General features: G+C 37.3%; 2 protein-coding genes across 4 annotated transcripts in view; one reads left to right on the top strand and one right to left on the bottom strand.

Annotated features, from left to right (window-relative positions):
* The window catches only part of pex5la (peroxisomal biogenesis factor 5-like a), an 83281-nt gene extending 73854 nt beyond the window's left edge, over positions 1–9427 (top strand). The window contains exons 13-16 of the mRNA XM_016447810.1: positions 3035–3241; positions 5512–5677; positions 6290–6447; positions 7521–9427. Of these exons, the coding sequence (XP_016303296.1) occupies positions 3035–3241; positions 5512–5677; positions 6290–6447; positions 7521–7722 (733 nt within the window). The 3' untranslated portion in view covers positions 7723–9427. The remainder of the gene's footprint in view (positions 1–3034; positions 3242–5511; positions 5678–6289; positions 6448–7520) is intronic.
* Positions 9428–11994: 2567 nt separating this feature from the next.
* usp13 (ubiquitin specific peptidase 13) overlaps positions 11995–14288 on the bottom strand; it is a 37947-nt gene continuing 35653 nt past the window's right edge. For all 3 annotated transcript variants that reach the window (XM_016447806.1, XM_016447809.1, XM_016447807.1), the window contains one exon: positions 11995–13010. In XM_016447806.1, the coding sequence (XP_016303292.1) occupies positions 12914–13010 (97 nt within the window). In that variant the 3' untranslated portion in view covers positions 11995–12913. The remainder of the gene's footprint in view (positions 13011–14288) is intronic.

Here is a 14288-nt window from a genome sequence, read left to right as displayed (position 1 = left end):
GTAAGGTTTAAATAATATTTCATGCGGTTACTGTAGGGCTAATACAATACATCACCTATAAACAGCATATGTGAATATTATGTAGACCTATTGTTTAAATCGAATTTATGCTTTAAAAGTAGAGTAATCATAGCAGTTTTCATCCATAGTATGTCCATTTAAACGTCTGAGTTTAGCTTCAAATGGCATCTTTGACGACAGTATTCTATTAAAATTATTTGCATTCCGATCTTGACATCAAAAGGCACAAAAATATTTTTTTCTTTTATTCCATGGATTTTACCCATTTACCTCCACTTGTTCCCAGTGTTTTTCTGCAACCACTATGCAAGTGCATAGTGACGTAACTGTGACATCTACTCTGAATTGGTCTATAGTGCTTCCTCCAGTGAAAAAGTCCATCGCCTGTTGTCCTCTCACATCAAAACCCACTAACATGTTTGTTTAGAACTCTTTTGGACTGTTTTTGCTTATAAACAATGGTTTTTCTGTGCATTTTTCTCTCCTGATTCAGATTAGATGACTTTTTTACTGGAGAAAACAATATTATGGATAAAGTAAGCAACGGTTTGAAGTTAAAAACGTCTTGATGGATTTGTTTATTGCAAATCCAAATATTCCTTTAATCCCCATTCAGAACAGAAATGGTATAAGCAATATAAACAAGACCCTTCAAATTGAAGAAGGCCTTGAGTCGGACACCTCCATGTGGCTATCTGTGACACCAAATGAGACAAAGCTCTGTGCTGTGCCCTCTCCTGCTTGAGATAAAGTGCTACTGTAATAACCCGGTGATCCAATTAAAATTGCATTTCATAAGCACAGAGGCCTTTGGGAGATTACATTCATTTTGGATAGAACAGCCAGCCATAATCTCATACCATGTTCCTCTGAGCAACCGGGGTGAAAACTCCAATCTATGTGTGTTAATCAGCAATGACACTCAAAGCTGTGTTTTGGTACCATGTATTCATATCACTTTTGAATAGAGTGCTTTTATAATGTCTGCCTCTCTTATATTATCTAACGTAATTTAAGATGTCATTTTAAAATGGTGTATCATCTGTGGTTGGACCACACAGTTGCTGCAGTTCACATCCTGTTCGTCCTAAATAGAATGCAAGATTAGAACTAGTAGAGCAGAAATAGAGTAGAACTACAATAAAACTCTTCCACATCAGTTAAGTTAGGATGCAAAACTTTAAATGTATTTTTTGACTGTCATTTGACAGCTTTAGCTGTGACAAGGAATGTAACGTCAAAGCTGCCACACAAGTTTCTTAAATATACTGTATTACCCAGAGGTGAATGAATTTAGCCAAATGCTGATACAGTTTACATGCAAAGTCACAAAGTAAAATGTAATTTATTCCTGTGATGCCCAAGATGCATTTCTAACATTATCCAATATTACTCTTAATAATTGAATATATTATTCTAATAATATCCTCAGAGTTGAAAATGTTTATGCTGCTTAATATTTTTATACCATGATCAATTTTTTTTTCAGGATTCTTTGATGAATAGAAAGTTTAAAAGAAAAGCATTTGTTTGAAATTGATTTTTTTTGTAATAATGTAAATGTCTTGACTGTTACTTTTGAACAATTTAATGCATCCTTGCTGTTAGATTTAAATTAGTTTAAATCCCAAACTGAAATGCGTTTAAATTAATTAACCTCAGGTTCATGTGATCATAAATGGTCAAATTACTTCCTTTTGACCTTTAGACATAGGCGGCGGGTGAACCAACTCCAGGGTAAGGCTAAAAGCAGCCAAATGTATTAAACATCATAAACCAGTCTTTTTAGGCAAGAACTAGACATGGCTAAAAAAATGTTTAATGGGACTGAATTTGTATTTAACGTGAAAATTATATATAATTATAAAAACATTAGAAATTGATGCTAATTATATAACGTTTCCTTTCCACGGTTATTCAAACAGCGAATAAATGATATATAGAAAGTGACATTATCACTAACATTGATCTATCGCGAGTTTAAGCACTCTCAAAAAAAAACAAAACTATCGTTATAATCACTGAAGCTGTATACACTGTTAAATGAATCTCTTACTTACATTGTACGTACATCTGCGCTTTGTTGTTTATGATGAAAGAATTCGCAAGAGTCCGGAATTCAGTCAGCGAACGCACGCGCACTCAACAAAACTGATGAGTTTGAACGATGACTCTCTGGACGCTTCTGATTGGCCATTGCATTGTGTGTGATTGGTTAAAATGCGCAACACTGTAAAAACGCCTAAAATGAAATATGGTGCAACATGAGCAGATTTTAATTTAATGCCGCAATCGACACTGTCTATTCATATTCACTTTGTTAGCAACAGACGTAATAGATTTAATTTATTTGTGCAGGGGCATTTTTGTCCAATTTAGTGCTTCCACAAAACTTACCCATGAGTAATATCGAAGTACTTTTTTTAGTACATTTTTAATAGTGTCAGCATGTGAATTGGGACAAAGCCGGCATCTTCTTTTGGCAGGAGGGTTGGGAGGGGGTGAGTATACTTTTACCTAAATCTGATTAGATCAGATCAGATTAGAACTGAAATTTCTGATGGATGTAGCAGATAAATCATTAGCAATGTGCACTGCTTTTGTTTTAATGGACAACAAGAGAAATGTTTTTACTGACTGTCATAAAGACAACCTAGTAAAAGGCTTTTATTTGGCATTGTTACATTTCCATTTTTATTCTTTGATGCACCCGTGTAGCCAGTGTGAGGTAATAAACAATATCCAGATGTCAGCCACGCCGTGTTTTTTCTTACGCTTATAAAACAGGGAACGCGGCTTCCATCATAAACTGAGCAAATGATTTATTTTGGTTTTATGAAATATGTTAAGATGGTCTCCATGTAGACACACAAGATGACACAAGTATTCACCCATAAATTAAAACCAGCACTAATCAGGAAGCATCTGCCTCTCATTATGATGGCAGACAGCTAATTAGTGTCCATCAAAAGCAGCGGTTCTTTAGATGCTTCCCTGTTGTATGTGTGTGCAGGTGTCTGGAGCTCCACCCCAACAACCTCCAGGCCCTCATGGCCCTGGCAGTGAGCCTGACCAACACGGGCATGAGGCAGGAAGCGTGTGAGGCGCTGCTGAGCTGGATAAGGCACAACCCCAAATACAAGCAACTTCTGAAGAGCCGCACACACCTGCAGGCCTCACCTGGTTCACGGAGACCCTCCTACCCTTCCGCAATGGGCTGGTATGGTTACAAATAAATCCAGTGCCATATAAGAAATATACAGCAGCCCCAAAATGTCATATTTAAGTAAAAATGTGTACATTTCATTACTGTAGAAACAAAATATTAACAAACAAGTACTGTAGTTTGAAAACAAATTATGCTAACCAATTTAGAACTGGCTTCAAGTTTTGGCCATTTTTGCAGTTATTTTCGATCAAAAAAAGGATTTTTTTTTTTAAAGTTATTTTTAGTGGATGTATGATGTCAGTCCCCCTCATGTTAAAACACGTGTCATAGCAGCAGAGGTGGGACCAAGTCATTGTTTTGTAAGTCACAAGTAAGTCTCTTTGCATTCAAGTCTCGAGTCAAGTCCCGAGTCAAGACAGACAAGTCCCAAGTCAAGTCCCGAGTCAAGACAGGCAAGTCCAAGTCGAGTTGCAAGTCCTCAGCTTTAAGATTCAAGTCTTAAACAAGTCATTAGTGCTTTTTGCCCACATTAGTGTCTCAGTATTAATTACCATATCAAATTCATAGTAATTTATATCAGGAAGGCAGGTAGAATATGTTTGACATAGTTCAATTTCATGTGAGATGGGTGCCCTTAGTAAAACTACTCAAGTTCAATTTAGGGATTGTGCCAAAATAGGATAAGCAGTGAATTCCTAGAAATTAAGCCTTGTGCAACATAAAGGGCATATATTTATGTCTATCTGAGTTAGTTTGGGCTCAAGACATAAAAGCCGCAAATAGTTTAATTGGCAAAAAGCCCGAATGTCTAATGAATGTCAAACGTCAAACTAACTTTACCGCCGTTCAAAACGGACAGGGCAGCGCTTTTCACGAGCGGAGATCGCTACTAGACGAATCATGTAATTTGTTATTTTTATTTTTATTATCTCTGTTCTTTTGTCGTAAGTTATGCTATTACTCCATTAATTTATACTAGCCTATCCAGCGCTCCCTGAACGCAGTCTCTGGCTTATTGCCAGTCAAGCGCAAGCACGCTGCAGGGACGCGTCTATAATGACTTTGATCTGATCATAAAGTCTTTCCGAGTCACAGGGCTCAAGTCCAAGTCAAGTCTCGAGTCATTGCTGTCAAAGTCTAAGTCGAGTCTCAAGTCTTCTTTAATTATGTCGAGTCGAGTCGCAAGTCATCAAATTTGGGACTCGAGTCCGAGTCAAGTCTCGAGTCAAGTGACTCGAGTCCACACCCCTGCGTAGCAGAATATATCATTTGTATATATTTGCGTAGATAGATAGATGGATGGATGGATGGATGGATGGATAGATAGATAGATAGATAGATAGATAGATAGATAGATAGATAGATAGATAGATAGATAGATTTTACCCATTTCTATTTTCATATATTTTAACATTTAATTTATTCCTGTGACTGCAAAGTTGAATTTTCAACAGCCATTACTTCATTCTTTTGTGTTACACAATGCTTCAGAAAACATTCTAAAATTGTAATTTATTTTGCTTAATTACTATTAATGCTCAATTATTAATATGATAATTATTTTATATTAATAACCTTTATTTTTTTATACCAACCAACCCCCATTAATCCCTTCTCCAAACTCCACTCCATTTAAATTAAAAAAGTTAAAAAGTTAACTTTTTATTCTAAAACATCAAACAATAAAACAATTGTTCTACATCAAACTTCGAAAAAAAAAATAATAATAATAATGTCCTGCAAACCTTTATAATTGTACACAGAGACTTCTAACTTTTACTGTCGCGTCAGGAGGATGATGGTCATTTATTTTAACGATTTTCTCAACTTAATTTTTTTGTGACGTGCCACTTCCCGGGGACACATTCTGCTGATTATTTCTAAATTACCTAAAATAATCAGGTGTTGGTTGTTTGCGCTGCGACAATCGATCGTTGTATGACATCAAAGCACCGTGAGAGCTATAGAGCGTCTCCATGCTTTCGAATCGCTCTGGCGGTTTCAAAACCTGGTTATTTTAGGCAATTTAGAAATCCTGTGCAAAACGTGTCCCTGGGAAGTGGCACGTCTGGTCACCTTGCTAAAGTGACAGGTTTACAACTGCACTCAGTGTTGCAAAAATCCCTACTTTCTCCTGCATGTAGCACTTCAATCCCTCCTAAATGGAATATTTTTGGTACCAACAACTTAAATCTCTCTCTAGAGAGCCCCTTTCCCTTTTTCTTAGCTATTAAATGACACATTTTGATGATGTTTCTGGTTGGGACGTCCCTGAAGGACAATGCTTCTGAGTCTCTGCGCTCTCTCCCTTTTATCTCCAGCACCCTGCTGCCCGAGGTGAAGGAGCTGTACCTGGAAGCTGCCCAGCACAACTCGGACACGATCGACCCAGACCTGCAGACAGGGTTGGGAGTGCTGTATAACCTCAGCTCCGAGTTCAACAAAGCAGTGGAAGCCTTCAACGCAGCGCTGTCAGTGCGGCCGGAGGTAAATCCCTTCTCAGTGTACTCGACTGACAAACTGGGGCTAAATCACACAGAAATGCTCCCTAAAGGCAGAAGGCAAAGGAGAGAGGGAGAAAAAGTCACGGGGGCTTAAAAAGAGTCTCCGAAATCTTTGAAACAGTTCATTTGAAACTTGAGGGGAGCTTTACCATTCATGAGCGCTGACTCCAGAACCCTGTGGGTCACCTTGTCGACGATTGATGCTTGCTAAGCCAAATTCTGTCCCCCTGTGTAGACTGCATTTACACTCAATCGAAAATCCTCCCCATCTGCTTGACTTGGTAATGTCTGCTTGCCTGCTGGGGGGCTCAGAGCGTGAATACGATGAAAGATAATGGCAATGTGGAAGTGAAACTCTGATACCAGGCTCCTTGTGACATTAGGAACTAGGCAACTTCTTTGTACCTCTGTTTTATGCAGTGTCACTGTACTTAAAGGTCATATTTTATCCCTAAAAGAAAGAGAGCAGATTATATCTTAATGGTATTAACAATCAGTCGCATGTAACTGCGTAATCTTTGAAGCGCAGAGCGATAATTATTTTGATCCGTGACACTGAGCCGGAGGGGATTCTTTTTGCCGGTGGTGTGTACAGGACTACCTGTTGTGGAATCGGCTGGGGGCGACGCTGGCTAATGGAGATCGCAGCGAGGAGGCTGTGGAGGCCTATACCAGAGCCCTGGAGCTGCAGCCCGGCTTCATCCGCTCACGTTACAACCTCGGTATCAGCTGCATTAACATGGGCTCTCACAGGTTTGTGACAGAGAGTTGGGCTTGACCTGAAAATTATGGAAAATATATCCCCCAACTTTTTGTTTAAATACTTTGATCCTGAGGTTCTGTTGGAATAAATGCAGCATAATAAGGAAGCATTTATTCCTTGATTTATGGGTGTTTCTTCAACTGCTGGAGCTTTTGTGTCCCAGTTTTTTGTTTGTTATGAGGGTCACATTAAATGCCTTCAGAATTGATTTGAGCTGCTTTTCAAATGCATTTATGCATATTTTATTATTTTACTCTTGGCCCACACTTAGCTTTTTAATCTTTAAAATAAGAAACTCCATTATAAAAGTATTATTAATTATGATTTAGTTACGAAAATACTCGATGAGCCTGAAGTTTGAAAGTTATGCTTTTGTACAAGCCATATAATCAGATAGATAGATAGATAGATATCCGGTCAAAATTAGGATTCTAAGGATAAAAAGTCTCTTGCTCACCAAAGTTGCCTTTATTTGACTAAACATACAGTAATATGTTCTACACAAAGATATTAGATAGTTCTACACAAATTAGAGCTCTTTAATCAAAAAATCTGACCTGACTTTATTGTTTCATAGAAGAAAATATAGGTAAACAGCAGGTAAAATATATTAAAGAAATGGGTAAATATCACTTGTAAACAAATTTTAGTGTTCATGATTTCCAGTCAAATTTGTCAAAATATGTGAAAATATTATTTAATTTTGGGTATTTAAAATGCATACAATTTAAGCTATACAATTAGCCTTAGCAAGCCAAACGAATCTGCCCTTTTACTGCAAAAAATGTGTACAATGTTCATAATAAATGCTATTAAACATAATGTATAATTAAAAAAAAAAATAGTGGAAATATTCACCTCATTAACTACATCAAATTTATTTATTTTTTTTACAAAAATAACTGAATTCTTATGTGCATAATATGTTCACTGTTGTAGAAGGACAAATAAATAAACCATTCAAAATGTGTGGGGAAAATATTTTCTGAATGACCACAGGGTCAAATGTGCCCATATATGTAAAGAGACCCTTTTTATTTATTTCATTGCTTATTTATTGCAGGGAGGCAGCCAGTAATTTCCTGACGGCTCTTAGCCTGCAGAGGAAGAGCAGGAGTCGGCAGCTTTCGCACCAGGTCATGTCTGGAAGCATCTGGGCGGCCCTGCGGATAGCGCTGTCCATGCTGGACCAGCCGGAGCTCTTTCAAGCTGCTAACATAGGAGACCTGGACTTACTCATGAGAGCTTTTAACCTGGATATGTGAGCGAGGATACCCTTTAACCATGTCAAATATCCAAACTCCTTTATGAGAAGAACTTTGTCAGAAAAGCAACCTTTGTTTCGCAGAGCACCTTTACATTCCTGAGAACTGAGTGCTAAATAATAATACTATTTTACTAGATTTGCACATCAGTTTAAGGTTACCCTAAAGAGCACAAAGCCGGGTGAAGATTGTACAAGTATGCCTTAGAGAAAATATCAGCTAGACCTGCAAAGTAACAGTGGGAATCGGAGGAAACCACAATTGATGAGAGGAACGCAGACTATAAATGTGCAAGAACAACATTGGCTTCACATTAATGATTTGATTAGACGTACTGTACTGCGTAGACTTCATGTATTGGTTCGATTGCACTCTTTATTTGAGATGGTGGGGTTATTATCCATTTTGGTGGCACTTAGTTCAAACCTGGACACTCCTCACCTGATCTCTGCTGCATCATCCCCTTTATTTCCTGGAGCTTGCAGACCAGATTAAAAAGCCTTACTTGTCTTGCATTTAAAATAAATAATTGAGATGTTATCGGTATGATACCAGATAAAAGCCATTCCTTGCCATACTTTGACCTCTTGATGTAGAAGTCTATTTTCCATCAAGGTCTTTTTGTGAAACATACCACATCTTTGAAATGTTATGCTGATTATTTCACAAAATTCAATGCACTGCCCCTTTTGCCACAGTTATCAGCCTGGGATTGACAGGAAAACAAGAAACTGCCCAAAATATGAGCCAAACTATTTGTGAGCTTCACAGTTTTATACCCTAATATTGTTGTGTTCCTCATATTACTTGTTATGGTTCATCTTCAGCTTGCATGATGTTTTATTTTGCTCATCAGTGTGAACATGCAAGTGCTTAATGTTGCATATACGCTTCAAGAAAAGTCCTACATTTAAAAATGCTATGCAAAACCTATAGTTTTTTTTTTCATGCAGCCGGAAGCAGAAGAAAAGCCTAAAGCACCAGAAAGCTGTACTTGCTTTGTCACATTTTGTGTTTTAAGGTGTAAACTGGTAGGTAGAAGGTATAAGATCTGGTAGTCCCCTGTAGATGGTTTAGTGTATTTTAAGACTACATCTACATTAATCCAGATACATCTGAAAATGTCTTTTTCTCAACATTTTGGCATTTCGTCCCCACTGAGGTGCTGTTTTTGTTCTGTGAAAACAGCTTTTAGAAGATTCTGACGATAGTCGATACATTTGAAAATGCCACAAATTTGTGGAATAAAACGTTTTCGCATGGCAATGTGAAATGTGAAAATGGACACATTCGAATATGATATTTGACACGTTTAGTCATGTGACACGTTGTAGCTATACATACCAACATGTGCCAGCTATGTGCTATTCACCTGCACATTAAAGATATTAAATTCTTTACTATCTCTATATTACATTACTGCAAAAATAAAAATTTACTCGCAATTGCTGTCCTGCAGCAAATCATGAGGACAGTTGTGACGCCATACATGAAATAGCAATTGAGTGCGACCTGGACACACCATTAAGTGGTGAAATATTTTGCTAAGAAAATGATTGTGCACGAAGAATAGTGTGAGAACTTTATATGTGGTCTCTCGGATTCATCTCAGTGAGCTGAAACACATCAGCTCAGTTATGCATGCATATTGAGATGATTTAAAGGGACAGTTCTCCCCAAAATAAAAAATTCTGTTAACATTTACTCACCCTCATGTTGTTCCAAACCTATTTGAACTTCTTTCTTCTGTTGAACACAAAAGAAGATATTTTAAAGAATGTTTGTAACCAAACAGCTGCCGGTAGCCATTGACTTCCACAGTATTTTTTCCCCATACTAAGCCAATGGCTACCGTCAACCATTTGGTTACATTCCTCAGAATTTCTTCTTTTGAATCAGAATTTTTATTTTTGGGTGAACTATCACTTTTTCAAGTTAGTTTTTTTTTTCAACGTTTTACTGAGGAAGTGAAACTACTGGAAAATGCCAGTGTAACAAAAAACCATTTTCAAATGTATCAGGATTAATTTAGACGTAGCCTAAGCAATGGTTCTAATCCAGCTGAGCTTTTATTTGTAGCGTCATATTTTTATTATTCCCACCTAGTGCAAGAATTGATTTATTTAAAAAACTATATCAATGAAAAAGCATGCAAAGCCATTCAAGCACCCATTATAAAGTGTTATTAATTGTTACTATATTTATTTAATTACTGCTCTATGAATTTATTTTATTATTCTGTATCCAAACCTATTTGGAAAGTCCTGTATATGCTCATCGATACAGTTAGAAGAGGCTTGTGCTTTGTAGCTGAATGTTACAGTAGATACTGTAGATTCTCTCACGCCTGAGGCCAAACCTCCCCTTTTCTAGAACTTTGTACAATCTCAGGTGATTGTCTAGATGAATTCATGCTCCAGAAGTACTCCTGATGTATGATCGCATGCCGAATATCCTTATTTTTGAATGCTGTAGATTTATTTATATGCATGACCTTGACATGCCTATTTTAATCTATACCCTTCATTTCTATGACTTATATATAACTGTAATCACAATATTTTGCATTTCAAAATATATATTGATCTGAAGAATATGGCATATTAACTGTAAAATATCTACAAACAAGCAGTTTTTGCATTGCAGTGATTGATCTCAACAAGACCTTCTTTATAGTGACTTGTATTACTATTGCAAAAGTCAGATTTACTAAAGCCTTTAGAGTTAGAGACTCAAATATATGTTATGCATCATTCAGAGCTGTTTCTGAATTTGTACAAGCAAACTTTCTGAATGTTTGCCATAGGCTTTATTAACTGGCCCAATATTTAAAAGATAGATGCATATAGAAAAGTTATCTTTTAAAATAAAATATTGGAATAGAATTTGTATGCCTGGTTGTTGCTGTTGATCACAAATTGTTGCCATGAGCGCATTTAGCTGTTATTTTTGTAGGGGCTCAAAAACAAAGGTTCCACTGTTGAAATCTCCCGTTTCCAATCTGGCATCACCAAACATGAAAATGGCACAGAGAAACAATTGTGGATTTTATTGAACAATCCAAACATTATGAGTCACAAGTATGTTTGAAAAGATTTTCGAATGAGGATTCCCACATTTGCCATGTTTGTGTTTCTGAACAATATATGGATCAGGAAATCCATAAAAAAAAAAAGTATAACAAACAAGTGGGCAAGTTTGTAAAGTAACTACAGAGTTGGCACACTTTTTGCAAAAAAAAAAAAAAAAGATAACGACTTAATTGTCAGTTCCATGAAAAACAGAACCCGCTAAAAATCAATAAGATTATATTGCAAAATGTCAACTGACTAACCTCTGATTTTTAGTGCACATACTGAAAAAATAAATCAAGACATGTTTGAGAAAGGTGGGGTAAAAGCATCCACTTTCACACCCAAAAACAGACAGAAAGAGAAGCAGGAGGAAATGGGTATGAATATTCATTCAAAGTAAGAAAGAGAAGGAGAGAAAGAGCGAGAGAACCTCGGATGGATAAGACATGCACAACACGAGGTAAAGGAACAAAGACACTGAACTCCCAACATAAAAGGTAGTGCACAACAGAAATAAACATGACAGGATACAATCTACAACTAATGTGCAACATCCAGTTGAAATAAATCGAGATGAACAGGCCCCACCTCAGCCTGAGTGAGATTATGTCATAAAACAATGAATATTCAATTTTAAATCAGCACTAACCTTCAGTCTGAGGCTCACAGCGTAATAAAACACTTTAAAGGATACTTGCCAAGAACGTATTCGGCTTTTGTTTGTTAACAACACACTTTTTCAGCAAATAAATTAAATGTCTAAGGTCTGAAATTGGTAAAGGGTGATGGAGGCGGAGCCAAGGTTTTTCAGATATGTCATAAAGCTTGAGAGCTTGAGATTTGGTAACACTGAGCACCAATACATACATGTATCTGAGATAGTTCTATGTATGACACTGCATATAATTCAGCTTTATATGCAGTATGTCATCACATATTGCTTAGGTACTTCTAAGAAGTAGATGACTTTGTTTTTTCATTAAAACAGATTTGGAGAAATTTAGCATTACATCACTTTCTCACCAATGGATCCTATGCAGTGAATAGGTGCCGTCAGAATGAAAGTCCAGACTGCTGATAAAAGCATCACACATGTCTCGAGCCCATCTGTTAACATCTTGCGAAGTGTGTGTTTCTTACAAACATGCAGCTTTTCATTTCACAAAATGTTAATTGATGTACTGGAGTCGTTTGGATTACTGCAGTGTTTTTTCAGCTGTTTGGACTCTCATTCTGACGGCACCCATTCACTGCAGTGAATCCACTGGTGAGAAAGTGAATGCTAAATTTATGCAAAAATCTGTTTTGATAAAGAAACAAACTCATCTACATCTTGGACGTCGATTTTCAGGAAATTTTCATTTTTGGGTGAACTATTCCTTTAACGAATAAGTCGATGGTGCCACATACATGGATGAATCTGAATGCTAGAATAAATATCTAACAGCAAACTAAGACCTACCAAACAAGGACCATAGTCCAATATTTCAATAAACATGCCTGCTAACACTTTTTTTCCTGTATGGGCATGATTCAAAAATTTTTTGTGAAATAATCACATTATGTTTTGGATCGATTGCAGCTCCCACAAAATCCACTTAATGTGATCTCTATTTGAAATCCATTCTGACATATTTTTTGTTGTTGTTGTTGAACAACTGTAAAACCCAAAGGATATGAAATGAATTGCAGTGAGTACGTTCTGCTGAGATGGCAGTAAAAACATTTGTAAATGCAGGCACACATTATATTTTTAAAAGAAGTACGTCTGGAAAATACTGGCACAGGAGCTTAAAGTATTCAAAGAGAAATATAACAAATAATTTCAGAATATATTAGGAAAATAATCTGCATACCTAAAATTGCACGCACCCCACTGTACCTTTAAATCAGACACGAGACGAACAAATAAACAAAACTCAGATGGATGACACACGTTGGTTTCCCTGCTAGACCGTTCCCGTGGTATGAGCGTCTGTGCAGGTCCTTGGCAGGGACTGAGAGGTCCTCTCTCCATCTCACAGATGTAAATGCTTCCCTAGTTTCCAGCAGTGTCAGTGGTGCCCCACACACCTCTCTTGCCAAATGGCTGTGCATAATGGTATGAAGGTCCAGATCTAGCAGCTTGACAGGCGCCGGTAAAAGTACATGTAGCCCAAGTCTTTAGGGGGCCTCTCTGACAAACATACTTTGTGGTCGTTGTAAATCAGCCATCTAGGGAAGTTAAAATTATATATATAGTTTGAGTATATATATATTATATTATTATCTTATATAAAATAAGAACAAATAATCTAACTACAAGCAACATCACAAATAAATAAACAGTGAAAAAAGATAAAATAAAATAAACAGTGCTTTTCAGTTTTTTTAGGTAGGTCTAACATAGTTTTTAGGTACAGAAATTGAATAAATGTAAAATAACATTGCATATTTGACTGTATAAATTAAAGATTAATCCTTATTAAAGTTACAAAAGTTATTCAATCAAGAGCAGTGAGAGATTTCTGTGTTGTTGCGGTTTGATTAACATTAAGAAAGTGCTGTCACTTTAAGAGAACGCACTGATCCAGTGCACTGATACTGTAGGTTCAGCTGCATTCCACGCCACTTTTAGACATGCACTTGTGAACTTCCCTAAGTACTTCCCCTCGGGGGAATCCCGGCTGCCATTTTGAAGTGAGTTCCACTTGGTGAAGTGGAAGAGGGAAGTTTATATGGACAGACCCTCAACCCCTCGATTTTGACTGAGGGAGCGAGTCTGCTTCATATGCACACTTCAGGCCGCTCCATAGACCACAATGCAACACGATTGTGACGTCATCGCAGATCCCGTTTAATTTATCCTCACCCCAAACAACTCTATAATATATAAATGATTGTTTTAACATTTATAACAGCCCAAACATACCTATATACATATAGAATGCTGCACCAAACAAATTCATAAGGAAAAAAATGTAACCAATAAACCAATCCCATAGTTGATTCTAAGTGATCAAGGGCTTAGGACGCTCCAGTTCAGCCCATTCCAAGGGTTCCGCCAGAAGTGGGCACTCACGCAACGTAATCAATGATGTACATCCGAGTAAACTAGACGGAGGGAAGTTTGCGAGTGAAGGGCATAAAAAAAACGGACTGGAACACAGCCCAACAACAAATCAGAGATGCACCGGCGTCTTATGTTTATGGAGATGAGAACTAAAAAACTGCCCCGGAACAGCTATCAGCGTGGAATGTAGGCATCGATCATGTTATCATTGCAGAGCGCATATTGAGTCCGTGAGTAGCCTAACTTCTCAGCTCGGATCGCAGGTGGATTTCCCTCACTATATGAGTGAGAGAGAGCCGCCGGTGCATCCAGTTTTATGTCAACAAAACTGGATGCTCTCTCTCTCTCTCTCTCTAGATATTACAAGTGCGCGTTATGCAGTGTGGGCAGTGGGCGCTGACCGGCAGAAACATAAATCTGCACCTATGGCATGGACGAAG

The sequence above is a fragment of the Sinocyclocheilus anshuiensis genome, unplaced genomic scaffold (assembly GCF_001515605.1).
Source record: "Sinocyclocheilus anshuiensis isolate Anshui unplaced genomic scaffold, SAMN03320099.WGS_v1.1 scaffold311, whole genome shotgun sequence".
NCBI classification, from domain to species: Eukaryota; Metazoa; Chordata; class Actinopteri; order Cypriniformes; family Cyprinidae; genus Sinocyclocheilus; species Sinocyclocheilus anshuiensis.
This window is presented reverse-complemented; position numbering and strand designations above follow the sequence as displayed.